The sequence below is a fragment of the Sciurus vulgaris genome, assembly GCF_902686455.1.
Source record: "Sciurus vulgaris genome assembly, chromosome: X".
Classification (NCBI taxonomy): Eukaryota; Metazoa; Chordata; class Mammalia; order Rodentia; family Sciuridae; genus Sciurus; species Sciurus vulgaris.
In genome coordinates, this window is record NC_136471.1 from 124,178,376 (window position 1) to 124,196,881 (window position 18,506).

An 18,506-nucleotide genomic window follows, 5' to 3' on the forward strand; every position below is an offset into this window, starting at 1 on the left:
TGCAATTAAAGAAGTTACGTATGTATGTTATAAAGTTGATTTTTTCCAAATATTTCATGTATAGTATTTCATTTATCTTACATTTTCTGAATAGGTGACTCAAAAATATTTTTAAAAGCAATACTCTTCTTAGGAGATTTTGTTTTGACAAATCCAGTGTTTGCATATTTTAGCAATAGTCATTTTTAATACATTTCACTATGAAGTGTAATTTATGGAGAAAAATTACATGTGGAATACAGCTTAATGTTGACAAAGTGAACACCTTGGTAAAGGGCTCTCTCAGTTCAACCCCTAGTACCAAAAAAAAAAAAAAAAAGAAAAGGTACTTACTTGGTACTTGTACCAAATAAGTCTATTCATATTTTCTGTTTTTTCCTGAGTCAGTTTTGGTAGTTTGTGGTTTTTGAAATTTGTCCTTTTCACCTACATTATCTAATTTGTTGGCATACAGTTGTTCATAGTATTTCCTTATGTACATTTTTATTTCTGTAAAGTTTATAGTGATGTCTCTACTTTCATTTCTGATTTTAGTAATTTTGAGTCTGCAGTTTTAATTTGTTGGTTAGTATAAATAAAACTTTGTCAGTCTTCTTGATCTTTTCAAAAAAATCAACCTTTGATTTCATTGACTTTTCTGTTTTCATTCTTTTTCTGCTCTCTTTATTATATCTTACCTCTGCTTTCTTTAATTTAGTTTGCTGTCAATTTCTAGTTTCTTAAGGTGAAAGGTTTAGATTACTGATTTGAGTTCTCTCATCTTTTGTAATATGGGTATTTATAAATTTCCCTCTTAGCACAGATTTAGCTATATCCTATAAATTTGATATGTTGTTTTTGTTTTCAGTTTCCATTTATTTGTAAATTTTCCAGATTTCTTTTATTACCAACTTTAACTGTTTCCATTGTGGTTAGAGAATATAACTTGTATAATTTCAGTACTTACAAATTTGTTAGAATTTGTTTTATGGCCCAACATAATGTATGCCCTATCATACTTTAAAATGTTCCAGGTATACTTTAGAAGAAGTTGGGTTCTACTCTAGTTGGGTGGTAGTTCTTTTAAATATCTGAGGTCTAATTGGTTTATACCCCTCAGTTTTCATATCCTAGGATTCTCTATTGCCTCCCCTCTGTGTAAAAGGAGCAAAAAGAAGGGGTGAATCGTCCCTAGTACAGGGCAGTTTAGCATAGGTGGCTCTTCTGCAATTGTAATCCACCTGGGTCTTGCCATTTGATTTCTTTCTATGGCAGCATTATTCCAGGCCTGTTTGAGGTTAGAGAAATTTGACAAGGGAATGGGAATTTGGTTCTTGTGATTTGAGGATCCCTACCACTGGTTTTATTGTTTTAATTTTTTTATAGTTATATATGGACAGCATGCCTTTATTTTATGTTTACTTGTATGCAGTGCTAAGGATTGAACCCAGTGCTTCACACATGCTAGGCAAGCACTCTGCTACCAAGCTACAGCCCCAGCCCCCACACCACTGGGTTTTTCTGGGAAGTTGCATTATAGAATTTTTGACCCAGCCATGTTAGAGTTCCAACTGAAATGTTAAACCGTTTTCCCTCTTGGGCAAGATGATATTTTCCATTAATTGAGGTTTTGAGGAACCAAACACCAGTAGTTGAATGGGGAGACATTGTTTCCTTATAGGGCTCATGGGGGTCTAACTCTTTAGCCTCCCATGGCCACAGACCTCCCCGTATTAGTTCCTTCACACACATAGCAAGAAGAGATGGTCAGACATTGAACTATAGTCTCTGCCAAGGTTAGGAATAGGTTTCTGGTTGTGATGGAAATAGGTGGGCTTTTTTCCATTTCCTCATAAAAGAAATGAGGGCTGGGGTTGTGGCTCATTTGGTAGAGCACTCACCTAATATGTGTGAGTCACTGGGTTTGATTCTCAGCACCACATATAAATAATAAAATAAAGGTCCATTGACAACTAAAAATATTTTTTAAAAATGAATGAATAAAATAAAGGTATTGTGTCTATCTACAACTAAAAAAATTTTTTTTAATGAAAGACCTGGTGGGAGACTGGGGAGATAGCTCAGTCGGTAGAGTGCTTGCCTGGCAAGCACAGGACCCTGGGTTCGATCCCCAGCACTGCAAAAAAAAGAAGAAAAAGAAAGACCCGATGGGATGACGACTTAAGTTGTGACCCTTTTGAAGTATAGTATGGTTCCTGGATCAATACCTTGTCCAGCTGTATGTATGCCAGTGTGGCAGCCTATTTTCTATTCTGAGTAGTCAGGGCCAAGTGTAGTGAAATTAACAGGTTTATATGCTCCCATTTTACAGTTGGGTTTAGCAACACTTTTTTCAAGTAGGACAGTTTTACTCTCTGCCAAGTGACCCATGTAACACAACTCCAAGAAGGGGGGAAAAAAAACTTGGCATAAGTACAAATGGACCACATACTGTTTGCAGGCTGTTCGCACGTATACTTGTCATTGAGCCTGTACCTCCTTTCCCCAGATGAGTCTCCACATGATGTGGTAAACATACGGTAAGTCACAGCAAGTACCCAAGTTTCACTCATGACCGCACATGCATCAAAAGGTACTGACATTGTTTGCTTTAGATTAGTAAACTGAACTTTGTAAATTAATGGGCCCTTTTCCAAACTGCCTTCCTGTGAGCTTTGGACTTTAACAGCCATTCCTCAGTTAGGGGAATACTGTAGATTGAAATAAGTATATGGATCCCCCTGTTGGCAGATAGAATAGGTGGTCTTAATATACTTGCAGGTACCTGAAATTGTTACCTGACCTGAGAAGTGGGTATGATAAAGTAGGGTTGTAGTGATAACCTTGACCTGATTGAGTCATGTGAAAGCATGATTCATAGGATGAGGGATTTAGGAGCCAGATCAGACACACCACTAGCAATGAAACATCCTATCACAAGCAGGTAAGCCTGCTACTAGAAATTTTTCAACACATTGCCAGATGGCTAGAGCAACCTCTGTTAATCCTATGGTGAAAATTAAGGCCAAGAGTGCAACAGCAGAGAGGGTAAGGGGTGCTAGTGCAAAAGCATTACAATGAAAGGACTAATATAGAAAATAAAAATAGTTCATTTATCCTGGCAGGTGGTCAATTCTTCAAGCTTCTGCCATGAGTAGGTTAGTCGGCTTCCAGGGTTACTAAAGCAGGGTTGTCCTCGGGAGCCTCTTGGGGTGCAATTTTCTTGTTTTGGATGGCCAGCTTGCCTGGTGCAGCAGGATCAGGGATGCACTCCCAGTCATGAGAAACTCATTTCACTCTGCTGTGATGAATCCAGGGGACCACCTTGGCCACCTTCCCTGCAGTAGGAATGGATAAAATGACAGTGAAGAGATCCCTCCAAAGAGGCTTTAGGGGTTGGACATTCCATGCTTTTACCCAGACAGCATTTCATGGTTTGAAGAGATGGGCATCTCTAGTCAGGCTCACAGGTAGCTGTTCCCTAACCCATTGGTGTGTAGTGGTCAGGGTCAAGCCAAGAGCCTGCATCTGCTGTCTCAGTAAAGTTGCCCAATTCCTTTAGAGCTCCTCATATAATGGGAGGAGGACATCCATAAAAAAATCTCATAAGGGGAGAACCCTCTCTGTCTAGTAGAGCTGGACCTCATTTTTAACAAAGTAATTGGCAACACCTGGACCCAGTGCTGGTGGGTCTCCTCACAGTTTGCTGAGTTGTAACTTTAGATTCCAGTTCATTCACTCCACCTTCCTGGAGCTCTGGGGACGATATGTAGTATGTAAATTTCCAGGTTATCTTCAACCCCTTTGCCACCAGTTGCGCCACCTCACCCATGAATGCAAGCCCATTATCCGATCCCAAGGTGATCGGGATTCCAAATTGGGGAATGATTTCCTTTAGAAGAGATTGGGCTACTTCATATGCCTTCTATGTGCAAGTAGGGAAGGCCTCTACCCATCCTGAGAAAGTACACACAAAGGCCAGTAAATGTTTATAGCCCCAAACCTGGAGGAACTCAGTGAAGTCCACAAGTATATTTTCAAATGGGGCCCCTCCAACGCTTTGTACCCCACGGGAGGCCTTGGGTCTCTGACATGGATTATTCCAAGCACACGTTTTATATTGTTTGCACGCCGCTCAGCTATGCTGGGGAGCCAGGGAATGTAGAAATGTTGGCTCAGTGTCGCCTCAGGAGCTTTCCTGCCAATGTGGGTCTCCTGGTGGAACTGCTTGACAAAGCCCGGGGCTAGGACCTCAGGAATTGCTATTTGGCCATCTTCAAATCACCTTCTACCTGGGAGTTAACTACCAGTTTTAGTTTTAACCAGGTGTTCTCATGTTGTCAGTAATTGGGGTCCCATTCTGCCAGTGGCCTAGGGAATAGGGCAGCAGTCAGGGCTATTGGTTCTGTTGCCCTCTTGGAGGTCACAAATTTTGCCTCTTGGTCTGCTTTATGATTTCAGCAGGGGTGTGAGCAGCCTCTGATGGGGTTCTGGCTGCCGTAGATGCAGGGAGTGCAAGCAGCAGTGGCAAATTCAGGGGTTCCTAAGGTGAGGGAATCTCCTCTGGTTTCTCAGATAGAATGGGCTTCTCAGGTTTCAGTTGGCATTTTGAGGGAACCATCATCATAATTTTATAGTTCTCTTCCAGTCAAGCCTTTAGCCAACACGGCCAAGAGAGGACTGTGTCTTGCCAGCAATCAATGTAAGGAAACTGGTCAGGGTGCTTGGGGTCCCCTACAACAACCCTAAACACCTTGCTCACTAGCTCTTTATCTAGGTACCTCAGTGGGCCAACTTACTCTGAGGGCCAGTCTGTTTCACAGAAGGTCCAGTTTCTTAGGAGTGAACTCCATAGTCTTCATAATACCCTTTTTTGAAATTTTTTATCATGCACTCTAAGGGGGTAAGCTTACTTGGTTTGCCACTCATTTCTTCCCCCTAACAAGTGACGATCATACACACAAGGAGGGGAAAAGAGTAAGCAATCCCTTCATCTGTCTCTGGCTGTTCCCCTTGTGGGGATGTTTCAGGTGTCTCTTAACATTGGCAGGTTGCTATAAACCCCTGACCTGAACCACCAGGCTTGTAGACCTTGTGAAGATCCTGGTACTGCCATGAACCGCATGAGGATCACCATGGACCTGTGCATCAGGACTGTGCACATGCTCCAGGCTTAACCTATCTCCTATCTCCAACCTGCTGCCCAGTACTTTAGTGTTGTGGTTTCGTCTCTGCAATAGAGACTACTGGGACAACTCTTGGAGTTGATCAGGCTTCCCTTCTGCCACTTAGGGCAGGTTTATCTCTTGAACTCATGTTCCTACCTGTCCGACTGGTGGAGCTTTCTGAGCTGGTTTCTGGGACCCCACGGGGTTCCCTTGTGCTTCCAGGGTCTTTGCACACACACAGGGGAGAGTTAGTTCCTTACAGATCATTCGGTCCACTGGTGCCAGGTGAGGTTACCTTCCCCAATATCCATAAGGCCCACACCCCAACAACAGGAGATATAATTACCACCTTCAAATCTCAGACATGAGCCCCCAAGAAACAGAGAAGGTACCGGGGCATTCAACAAGAAGCAGTGTTTTGTGCCAGCACAGACTGGGAGGATTCTCATTGAAAGGCCTGTTTTTTGTTTGTTTGGTTTTTTTTGTTTGTTTGTTTTTAAGTGGTGCTGGGGATTGAACCCAGGGCCTTGTACATGCTAGGCAGTCATTCTACCAACTGAGCTATATCCCCAGCCCCAAAGGCCTGGTTTTGATTGCATCAGGGCTTTACCTTATATAGCCCTTGCTTAGTCCCCTCTCCCCATTAGCCCCATATTATATTAGCTCCTTTGTCTAACATGTGAAAAAATAAATTTTGTGTGGGTATTCAGCCCTGAGTGAGACAGTTTAGCACATGCTCCCTCAGCATGCCATGCTGCCTTCCCTTTGGTAAACACATGCGTACGAGGTTACTGAAGGCATCGCGTTGTCTGACAGAGTCATGCATGCGTACACAGATAGTGGCCTGGTTTTCCAGGCTGTACCTGTTGGGAGAGGTCTCCTACCACATCCCCTCCAGTGGCTGCTAGACTGCTGGCTTTCACACCTATTGTAGTTGTGAAGTTGTTGGTTTACAAGACCGTTATGGAAAGTGAGGTAATCAGTGGGGGGGAGCATATTAGGGCAAGTTAAAATGCCATAGAATTCAGTGGTATTTCTGAAAGTTTGCCATTTTTCTTGAATAAACCCTCTTTAGGTTGTAACAATCTTTTAATTAATTTCCAGAGGTTTTAAAAGTTAATTTGAATAGGTTTTGGTAATTTTGTTACTGAATGCCAATTCTTACCCCAATGCCCATTTAATAAGGACACAGTTTTGAGAAAAAGGGAAAATAAGATTTATTGCTTTGCTAGCAAAGGAGAAGCACAGGGGATTACTGTCCCAGAGGCTGTGGTTCTGCCAATAAGGGAGAACAGAGGACTTTTAAAGAAACTCTTCAAAGACTGCATTCCAGGTGTGCCCTGAGGAGGAGGGCACTAGTTAATTAAGCTGGGAAGGCTATATTCAAAAGGTAAAGTGGACCACTGTTACAGTATTTTCAGTGTTTTTGTTAAGGAGTGGTTTTGGAGGTTTTTCATGAGTCATACTGAAAGTGCCTCCCTATGATGACTTTGAAAATAAATTATCTTGATTTTCTTAGTTATCCCTGTAGGAACACTTTCTGGCTTTAGCCTATTACAATATCTAGAAGCAGAAGGGTCAATTTTATATTTGTTTCAGCTCCAGACAGTAGATAATACATCATCTTCATATACTTTTCACAATGAAAGCATTAGTATATTATAAATTAAAAAATAGCCTTTTATAATCTTGCTAAGATTTAGAGATAAGCAAGTATCTATAGAAAAAAATAGTTAAGAACTAGAATTTTCTGTATCATTAAATGAATGTGGAAAAAATATTTCTTTCCTTAGAATTTAATTATTATTATTATTTTTTGCAGTGGTCGGGATGGAACCCAAGGCTTCATGCGTGCTAGGCAAGTGCTCTCCCACTGAGCTATGTCTCCAGTCCTCTTTCCTTAGAATTTAATGTTTAAATTAATTATAGACAGTATACTATTTGTTGTGCAACATAATATATTTTGTCCTTTGGTTTTGTGGTGGTCCATGATTAAAAATAGAACTCAGGAATTGAGAGCTCTTCTGACTTATTGATAATCAGTCAGAAACTGGATTGCTAAAGGTTGTTCATCATATGAGAGACATGCCTAGACCCTAGTCAAAATTTGAATCAGATGAAGTTCTAACTTTGATACTTCCTCAAGGCAGCCTTTCTTCCCTTTCGTGTTCTATTATCAGACTTTTAGTTTCTATTATACCTTATTTGTCCTTTTAGTTAGAGGTTAAACCAAGGTATTGGTTGATATTTAGGGCATATAGGCTGAATATCTATTCCATAATTCAGAGTGCTCTAAAGTCCAAACTTTTTTGAGTGTCGTGTTGGTGCTCGAAGTTTCAAATTAGAGTATTTTGCATTTCAGATTTTCAGATGAGTAATGCTCAACCAGTAAAGTGTATGCAAATATTCCAAAATATGAAAAAAACTGCAATGTGAAACATATCTGTTCCCAAGCATTTTGCAAAAGGGATTCTCAACCTATAATTGTCTTTATTTTCAGAATCATACTTGAGAGAGTGGTCCTTTAGGTACAAGTGCATTTGGTTGAATAATTAGCAGTAGCATTGTTATAAAGGTAGCCCAAGGGCCAGGCTTATCTACAAAATAGTGTCTTTGTTGCACCATATCTTTAATTTCTCCTAACCTTTAACTACTCTTGCACATAGGAGCAATTTTTTAAGGTCTTTTTAGGCTCGTTATAATGAGTTGCCTTGCTGTCTTCTGAGGTAGAGAGATCTGATGACCCCAGAATAAATGCAGTTTAGACACATTCCTGGAGGTACTCTTGAATATTATTCCAGTGGCAATGTCTAGTAGGAAAAAGCAAGCACATGTTATTCTTGAACTTTCAAATAATTGACATTGTTGATGAAGTTATAGATGCAAATGATCTCGAAACAAATATTTCATGCTGATATGAAAATACTTGAGTACTATATTTAGTTTTAACACTTCTTTTTATAAAAAAAAAAACAGTGAAAGAGGAAATAACAGGAAAGAAAAGCATCAAACGATCTCCTCAGCAACCTGTACCTTGTAGTGTTCCTGTCTCTCCTAAGCTGCTCAAGACAAAGATGCATGTCTCTAAAGGTAAATAACAGTGATACATCCCAGGATCTAGAAGAAAAGTTCCTCTGCTACCACTTATGTATGCTCTTGGGAGTAGGGAGTGTATCTGCCCAGTAAGTTTGGCAATAAGCATATTTCTTTGGCCTTGAGTACTGCATTTCCTTCAGAAATGCTGCACAGCTGTTATTTCTCATTAGATAAGACAAAAAATTGTAATAACATTTTTTATTTTTATGTTGCTAAAATCTTTTTTAGAAAGAGTAATAGAAAAACTTAGTTCCTTTCTCCAGTGAAAGTCTTCACTGCTCAAGTAGTAAGCAGATGTTGGAAAGCAACTGTATCATCATATCATAAAGAAATAGTTGTGAAGAACTACATTCCTTAGAACAAATGCTTTTGTCAAGAGTGCACAGCTTTGGTGGCAAGACTGGCAAAAGAGACTAAATTTCCCTGATAAATACAGGTGACATCACAGAACCAATATGAATTTCAGGACAGTGTCCATTACTATATATGAGGAGGAGTGAAGGCATGGCCATGTACTTTGTGTTAGGAGTTGTGGTTCATTATAACATGAATTAAGTGAACTGTTGTTGGAAATGAAGAGATTTTTGACCTTTTAATAGTATTTGAACTGCAAGTCTGTTGAAGATAACCTCCTTTGTCTTTCTCTTTGTAGAAGAATCGCTGTCTGCTGAGGGAGAGGGCATACCCAAAGAGGAAAATCTCCCTGAAGATTCAAAGAATTCATCACTTGATTCAGGAGATTCTTTGAATCCTGTCTGTAGAAATCTTATGCAAACTTCATTCTTCAGGAGTTTTTCTCAGAATGTACCAAGCACCTCAAGTTCAACACTAGTTGGGAACAAATCATCTCCCAAGAGCAGTTACTCTGAAGATAAATTCCAGATGCAGAAGAAAAGTGAAGGTATATTAAAAAACAGTGATTTTCAGCCAGTGTGCTTACCTTTCCCCTTGAGGGTTCCACATGCAACAGCATCCCCTGAGAATGTTTCATATTCAGGAAGTGCCAAAATTGGGGAGACCAGGTTCTCCCCTTTATGTTACTGAAAGGACCAAATCATTACAGTTGCTCTAATCCTCATGGATTGGAGCACAGAATTGTCTCTGGGGATCTGGATCGCCAACCATGTCTCTGATAGAGATGTCTCAGATTAGTGGTTTTCTTGAGCAGTTGTAAATTTTCATTTCTCTGGTACAATCTGAACTCATGACGTACACGTTCTCTCTCCTTTCTGATCTGTTGTCTCTCTTGAAACCTTTCCTGGCCCCATCCCGTGTGCAACTCCTGCATCAGGGGTCTAGCATCCTGCTGCTATAGCCATACAATTTTCCCATTTTCCACATCCATCCTCTGTCATTCCTTCATACCCATCAGGACAATGCTAAATGTATAAACAGGGCAGCATCTTGTTCTCATTTAGAAAGAGCCAAAATAGTTTTCCATGTGAAAAGATGGCTACTGCCCCACACCCCTTTAAGGGTTGAGTGCAGGAGAGTGAGGGTGGGAATAAGCTATTTATGTTCTTTTTCTCCAAATGGGCATCTAGGCCAAGTTAAGAAGTGAACAAAGTGGGAACCAAGTAACCCCCTTGGCTTTCATCATGGATCATGGGCAACTGCATTTCACACATGCTGGGACATAGTTAATGTTGTCACTTCCATCCCCCACGTCCTGTGGAAATTGTCTCTTAGAGTGGCGTTGTTTGCAGAGTCTGAAGATAGAGTTTACTCCATAAGGGGTAATATACCCTGAAATTTTTAAGTATTTTCACAAAGCATGAACTTTTGAAGACTGGGTTCAGTAAAAGGCTCTAAACGATTTCTTATAATGCTGAATATCTCCACTTCAAATGTTTATCTAACACTGGTTGGCCAAAGTAGAGAAGTTTAGCTTCTGCTCTTCCTAGCAGTGGGAAGGCTAATTGTAATAACATTACTTATTAGTAATTTACTTAATGATAATAAAATTATCGTCTTCATCACTATGTGACATTACATTCCATATAATATTTTATATGGCCTCATACAATATATCATTTAAAGAATTCCTTGAGATGTAGCGGCCTGTAAACATTTTCAGATGAAAAATCTCAGGCGTCCTTTGGGTAAGGTTCTTTAGATAGAAAGTGACTGGGCCAATCCTTAAACCCAGACACTTTGGTTCCAGGGCCATACTCAACTACTGTACTACCTGTGTGTCTCTAGAGAACAGAAAACATTTTACTTTGAAACCGTCTAGAGGTGTCACTACCATTATTTTCTATAGGGTACTATAACTGTTAATTAAAGCTAAGTTCACCCCTGATGGCCAGTAACACTCATGTAATCTCCTGTCCTACCTTGCCCCATTATTTGAATGAAAAAAATGGTTGACCTTTATTATATGAAGGAAATCCAGTAATGATATTGGGGGAAATCAAATGACATTCATTTTATTTATTTTAGAAATATTGACACCCCAGTGTATATAAGACAGAACCATTTGGGAGAAAAGCATGACTGGACTTTGATTTTTCACATAATTAGTTTCATATAATTATTTATATAATTAATAATTAGCAGTAATATAATGTTTGTAACCTCTGTTTTGAAGATATGGTTCCAATTAAATTACTTTTTCATAGTAGTTTAAAAATAGAAAACCTTATAGTTGTTTTATTTTTTAATTCAAAATTATTTTTATACCAGAAAATGTATCTTTACATATAGTTTATCTGTCATAATCTGTAAAACTAGTTACATGTATATAAGTATACCAGATTCTGATGATAGAAACCAAAAACCCCACAAAAATATAAGTTAATTTAGAGAGATGATTAGTCTTGCCAGTTATTTTTTTTAAGGTTAAAATGTGTCATTGAGTTAAAGAAGATAGATGGTTTTTCTGTCTAAATAATTAGAATGCCTTAGGTTCCAGGACATGGACTATACACCATCATCATTTTTATCTGGATTGATAAAGCCCAGCAAAATTTCTTTTCTCTGAAAAGTAGTGGGGAGATATATTTTAGTATAGAGATTGTTTCACATCAAAGTTGGAATGTTGGATAGAAAAGTAATAAAATTCAGAGCTACACACAAAAAATTAACCATTGCAATTTCTCTTATCTTCTATTTTTCTTTACCTTTTCTCTGGGTAAATATTCAAAATGCTTCTAACTTGTCCATAGCCCAGATGATAGGAAAGAAAGGACATGCGTTTGGCTAATTCACACAAAAAGATCAAATTTGTGTTGACTGTCCTTCAGTTGTCATCATCATGCATTGTCTTTAGGGAGTTTAGTGCTTTGCTTGAGTGAATGAATACTTGTGAGGGCACAAAGAAATGTCAATACAATTTAGTGAACAACACAGCTAAAATATGTTGATATGAGTACCTAAATTGCTCCATGTCTCAGTTATTGCTTCATTAAATATCTAAACCTCCAATTAAATAATCTATTGGAGGAATTAATAAAATATTAAAGTTCTGACTTAGCTCAACAGAACATAGTTCTATTTTCTTCAAAGTTCAAATTCACATTTAAGTCACAAGAGACAGCAGTCTAAAAAAGTGATACAAAAAATATCCATACTGAATACATGGGAGAGATTTGGTAAAAGAACTAATTTGGTTCTCCAAGATAACAGGGTTGTTGAAATTCATTGATTAAAATGAACAAGTTTAAACAATTATAAAACTGTAAATTTGGGGACTTTCTATTGTATTTAGCTAGTAAAATAAAACTAATTTAGGTTAAAAGAGAGATTGAGAGGAAATTCATTGAAACAGAATTTGATGGGTTAGGTAAGAGTAACCTAATTTAACCCACGTAACAGATCTTTTGCTGTATTGGCCTGTGGCCAAAGAGGCTTTGGATTGCTTGGTCTGTTTTATGATTTTTGAAGCTTTTCTGAAGCTACTTCTGTTTGGGGGAGGTCAGATGGGATGCTCTTGTGCAGCTGTCTTGAGCTCATCTTTGTGTAGGCTTTTACTAGATTTTACACTTGGAGTCTTGAGTCCTTGCTTGGGTACGAAAGTGAAGGTTCCAGGAATGAGACCATTACTCCCTACCTAACATCTCTTCTTTCAGTATAATGATCAGGTCAAGTATGATTTTTTTTTTTTCCCCCCCCATTGAAGCTCCAAGTTATATAGCTGTACCTGACCCCAGTGTCCTGAAACAAGGCTTCTCTAAGGACCCTTCAACCTGGTCTGTGGATGAAGTGATACAGTTTATGAAACATACAGATCCTCAGATATCAGGCCCCCTCGCCGACCTCTTCAGGCAACATGTAATGTATCTTTTGATCCGGTTTTCCTGCTGCCGTAATGCCTTTGAATGACCTCTGTGCAGGCCTTTCAGTTGGATACTGAGTTGTGTGGATGGTGGGGGAACCCTATCAACTGATTTTGCCATTTAAGAGAGAGATTATTTTGCCCAACTTTAGATTCTTAAATAGTAGGTTAATGGTCTTTCTTTAAATGGGTATCCAAGTCCCTAATATTCTAAACAGCTTCACGTTCTCAAGAGAGGATGATTCAGCATTGCCACTTTCAGGTGGACCACCCTTTTTGTAATGACAGATACAAGGATCCTCCCCACCCTCCAACCTGTTCCCTGCTTAACCCTAGGACCATGAGTAGGAGGGGGCGACCACAAACTATAACAGAGTGGCCTTATGATACCCAATACATCCAGCAGCCATATAGATTAAGTACAGCTTTATTTTAAACAGGATCTCATGACTACCAAATAATATACTTCCATAGCATAAATTGATTAATTAAGGTAATAAAGAATTTTAGGAGGATGCCTTGTGACTATTATTATTTTATAGTGCCTTCTACCAAATAAGTACTCTAATCTGGTATACTCTTTTTAATATTGCAAGAAAATCGGTAATTAGTTTTGGCATCTAACTAGCTTTAGTTAGTTAGACAACTAACTAGTTAGACAACTAGTTAGTTTTGACAACTAACTGGTTAGCATTCAACCTAATGATAATAGTGTATATAGCACATTTACAGTTTGCGTTGATGTTGACATATTCCTGGCCCTTCTCAGAAAGTTAATGACAGTCTGAAATTCATTTCTACCGTTCATAATTTTTGACTCTTTGTTATAGGTAGTCGTGTTTTACTCAACATGGTACTTAAAATCAGATAGTTTGATGCTTAGGACACTCACCAAAGATACTAGGTTAAATTTCCTCCTTAAAATTTGAAGTAAATTTACAAATCATTAAATAATGTTTCACTGTAAAAATTATATTTTAATAGTTTTCAGGAAATGCATATTCAGTGAATATGTATCTGGAACATACAGCTGCTCTCTATTTTACATTTTCTTATGTATAAAAGACTTCTGACAAAATATGAAAAAGTTATTATTATTTTCTTCTCTCTGTAGGAAATTGATGGGAAGGCTCTGCTGCTACTAAAGAGTGATGTGATGATGAAGTATATGGGGCTGAAGCTGGGGCCAGCATTAAAGTTATGTTACTACATTGAAAAACTTAAAGAAGGAAAATATGATTGAAAAAAAGTATATTGACATAATTTCTCAGGTGTACTGATAAAGTATTCTTTGAGCAGTTTTGTTTTGTAGAAGGTTCTTAAAAATGTTTTTTCAGAATTGCAGAATTACATTAATAGTCCAGTCTACTTTAAAAACCATTTAACATGTCACCATTAGCATATTCAAGTTGACAGTTCATTCTTTGTATTTTTATTACTTTCATTGTATAGTTTACAAATATACTTCATTCAGTAAACAGAAAAACCTTTGATTTTGGTTAATCTTTATATCTAGAACCAAACAGCTAAATTCCAAAGGGGAAAATGTCAGGGATTTAACAGCTTCTATAATTAAATCCACAAGAATTTTTCCTCAGAAGAGAATTTAAATATGTACCTGTAGCTGTCATATCTTTCTCAAATATTTGTCTGATTCTACAGTGTTCTGTTCATGTTTTATCAGTTTCTAGAAAGGGAATTGCCATATAAATTATTTTCCTTTCTGTTATTAGTTCTCTCAGTGTGGTATTTGTTCATATTTAAAGGAAAGAGAAGCTTATAAGCTTCATAAAGTGTTCTTATCAGTTTTTGATAATTTTTTGTAACTATAGGATAGATAGAATGATCATTTTGTGCAGATGTTTATACTACAAGAGTGGTTTGAATGGAGTCAGATTAAATTTCTTTCAGTAAATACCTGTTATTTTAAAACTTTCTATATTTTTGCTAAGCTTGGACATTAAGTACACATTCATTTCTCACATCTCTATCAAAATACTTGTGTCCAAATGTTCAAAGATATATATTGTATGTGTGTATTCCTCTTACGGATATTTTACCATATTTATATACTATTGTATACCTGTAGGTATACATAAGTAAATGTTTTCTTTTTGAATTTAATATGGCACTTTGCACTGCCACAGAGTTATTATGAATTATGTATATAGTTAGATGTTTTTATTCCTTAAAAAATATGTGCATCATTTTCTATCACCAATACCTCCTAGCTTACTCTTCAGGTGATAAGAAACAATCCATAGATTGGTTTCCATACAGGGAAGTTCTCAATCCTATGCAATGTTTCTAATTAATTTGCTTAGTTCTGAGCCATTCTGCTACATTTTGAAAGATACATTAGTTTATCATGACTTATTGTATTGGGCTTTATTTTATGAGTTAGAACTTTCAAAGGGAAATGGTGCTGTGTTTATTGTTATTATTTTGCATAACTTTGGTATAATGTTTATAAGCTATGAGAATCAGTTATAGAAGTATTAGCCATTTCCTATAAATGCCAATAAAATGTTCATCAGGGCAAGAATGTACACTTTCTTTTTAGAAAACCAAATCTACTTCAGATGAGAATGCACTTATTTAAAGGATCATTTCATCTATGTTATTCCTTATAAGACTAGATTCTTCCTTAAACTTGATCTTCTTTCAAATTGTTTGTATGAAGATGCTGTGCCCATTTGAACAGTCCTCAGGTGTTTGTATAAATACTATGTTTTACAGTTTTCAGATTTAAAATAAAGTTAAATAACTGCAGCAATTACCGTCAAAGCCTCAAATTTTATTTTACTTACGGCACTGTGTTCCATTAATTTGTGAACTTGTTAGACTTGAAAAAGAGCCCCTACAATTATTAACAGTGTTATTAGGAAGCAAACCACTGATTTTTCAAGGTGTGGAAGGATTACATTTTCACTTGGCTGAGTAAATAAAGGAGGTTTAAATTTCTGGGGCTCTTTCTACAACCTGACGCTGGGGTGTGCTTAAAAAGTCCCCAAGGCCATTCCAGACAATAATGGAGGCTGTATTATAAACAGGATGTACAAACAACAAGGGGGCTGGGGTTGTGGCTCAGTGGTGGAGCACTTGCCTGGCATGTGTGAGGCACTGGGTTCCACCTTCAGCACCACACTATAAATGAATAAAATAAAGGTCTACCAACATGTAAAAAATATTTTAAAAAAAGAACCCCCTCTTTGGAGTGCATAGCAGTTTTCTTTGCTCTATATTTCTCTTATTTCAGAATTTCTGTACATTTAGTAAACAATTCAGGTACCTTCCTGGAGATTTCTTAATATTTGTAGTTAAGGTGTTTAGCATTGAGAAATACCTGATGTAGTTACAAAAGAAAATGGCACTTAATACCCACTTGGATGGCTAGTGAGGATATGGAAAAATTAGAAACCTTGTGCATTGCTGTTGGGACTGTAAAATGGTGCAGCTTCTGTGGAAAACAGTACAAATTATTATATACTGATTCCACTTTGGGGTATATACCCAAAAGAATTAAAAGCAGCATCATACTTTTACACCTGTGTTCAGTGCAGCATAACTTGTATAACAGTCAAAAGGTATAAAATATCTAGCAGCAGTTCTGTACATATATATAATGGAATATTATTTAGTCTTTTAAAAATGAAATTCTTTTCACTTTTATATTGGTTCTTTTTATACATAACATCAGGATTCATTATGACATAATAAAAATATGAAATATAATTTGCTCTAGTTTAGTCCCCAGTACTTCCCCTCTCCCTCTCCTCCTCCCTACCTATTTCCTTCCCTCTACTGACCTTTCTGCTACTATAATTTTTTGAATTACTGTGGATATACATAATTGTTAGATTGTGGTATGTTTATGTATGTACATAAGAAAGGTCAGATTTATTCCACTGTTCTTCCCTTACCCCATACCTCTTCCCTCCCCTTCAATCCTCTTCCTCTACTTCACTGATGTTCTATTTGGATGGAACCTCCCCCCATTTTCTTTTCTCTTTTTTCCCCCTTAGTTTGTACTGGCTTCTGCATATCAGAGAAAACATTTGAACTTTGACTTGTTGGGTCTGCTATATTTTACTTAGCATGATAATCTTCAGTTCTACCCATTGACCAGCAAATGCCATAATTTCATAATTTCATTGTGTATATAAACCACGTTTTCTTTATCCATTCATCTGTTGAAGAGCACCTGCGTTGGTTCCTTAGCTCAGCTATTGTGAATTGTACTGCTATAAACATTGAAGTGACTGCATCCCTATAGCATACTGATTTTAGATCTTTTGGATATATATGAAGAAGTGGGATAGCTGGGTCACATGGTTGTTCCATTATTAGTTTTTCAAGGAATCTTCATACTGCTTTTCAGAGTGGTTGCACTAATTTGTAGTCCCACCTACAATGTCTGAGTGTATGTTTTCCCCCATATTAAAAGGAATGAAATTCTGGTATGAACTGAATGAAATGTGAATGAAATAAGCCAGAAAGGACAAATAGTGTGTGAATCTACTTACATGAAGTGCTTAACCTAATTCATAGAGACCCAAAATAGAGGTTACCAGGAATTTGTAGGGAGGAGGAAACAGTTTAGTATGGGTTGATGAAAAAGTTCTGGCTATGGATAGTGATAATGGTTGCACAGCATTGTGAATATACTTAATACTATGTTTGGTAAATTTCATGTATATTTTACAACAGTAAGTACAAAAGGAAACAAGGTTGAAGTAATAGATGTAAAATAATATGGTATAAAGTGTAAATACATTCCTTTGTCAGCAAATATTTTCACAAATCACCTGAAAATATTACAAAGAATTGGAGAAACAAACTGAATAATGGTGCACACCTATAATCTGAGTGACTTGGGAGGCTAAGGCAGGCCAGCTTACATAACTTGATGAGATGCTGTTTCAAAATAAAAAGAGTTGGAAATGTAGTTCAGTGGTAGCCTAACAGTGCAGGGCCCTGGATTCCATAGCCAGTACTGGAAGAGACAAAAAAAAAAAATTGCGGGACAAAAAAATACTAGGACAATTTGCTATGTGGCAAGTCTGCTGTCCTGTTGAATTAAAATACAAATATTTCAAAAACATATGGTGGAATCTGAGGGTGCTTTCTGTCAGAAGGGGAAAACCATCTCTTCACCACCACCCATCCACACACTACCCTCTCAAAAAGTGCCTCTTCACCTCTCACATTTGGTAAATTCTAAATACAAGGCCTGGTTGTTTCAAAGTTATCACCACTCTGATTATTTCAGTTATCAACTGTGTTTGCTTTTTTAATGGGAATTTATTTCCTTTTTTCATTTTTCCCCATATAATCTTATACATACCTGAAAACAATCTCATAATTCATATTTGCTAATACACCCTGTTCCTTGTGTCCACAAGTTTCTCCCAGGAGAGTGCACTAAAATCAATATCATCATAAATTATGTTGCTACCAGGTAAGTATATATCATAAAATACTGGTCTTCACTTTGCACTTCACTCACTTTGTAAGAGCATGGGCCTTGGCCTTAATTGTCCTAATCAGCCCTTGATACATTTTTAGCAGTTAACATCACTGTTACATGGTAAACAGTTTAGGAATTGGAAATTCTGAGCATATCCACTCCCCATTTCGAGTTTTTCTCCTGTTAAATTTCAGTAAATAAATCTGCCAGGTTAGGACGTTTTTGGAGAAAACATGATGTATTAGGTACTCTAAACTGCCATTAATGATAGACCCAAAGTGCGATGTGTCCCAAATGTACTAACAGTTTATTTCTTGCTCACAATCCTAAAAAGATGTCCCTTTTCCCTATGGTGATTTGAGGACCCAGGCTAACTTCCATTTTGTGGTCTACCATCCCCTAGGGCTTGGGTCCATTGATTCCATGTGGCATGGCAGTTATCACTTCTGTTTCCATTCGATTGGCTGGAATTCAATCACATGGCCACTCTTCATTTTAGCAGTGGCAGGGAAAGGTG

The 18,506-nt window shown here is 37.5% G+C and overlaps 1 protein-coding gene across 7 annotated transcripts in view; it reads left to right on the forward strand.

Annotated features, from left to right (window-relative positions):
- The window catches only part of SCML2 (Scm polycomb group protein like 2), a 78,988-nt gene extending 63,693 nt beyond the window's left edge, over positions 1 to 15,295 (forward strand). For 3 of the 7 annotated variants that reach the window (XM_079124157.1, XM_079124155.1, XM_079124158.1), the window contains 5 exons: positions 6,970 to 7,005; positions 8,124 to 8,237; positions 8,896 to 9,144; positions 12,364 to 12,515; positions 13,634 to 15,295. In XM_079124157.1, the coding sequence (XP_078980283.1) occupies positions 6,970 to 7,005; positions 8,124 to 8,237; positions 8,896 to 9,144; positions 12,364 to 12,515; positions 13,634 to 13,762 (680 nt within the window). In that variant the 3' untranslated portion in view covers positions 13,763 to 15,295. The remainder of the gene's footprint in view (positions 1 to 6,969; positions 7,006 to 8,123; positions 8,238 to 8,895; positions 9,145 to 12,363; positions 12,516 to 13,633) is intronic. The other 4 variants (XM_079124156.1, XM_079124159.1, XM_079124161.1 and 1 more) reach the window with 3 other exon arrangements.
- Positions 15,296 to 18,506: the final 3,211 nt, after the last annotated feature.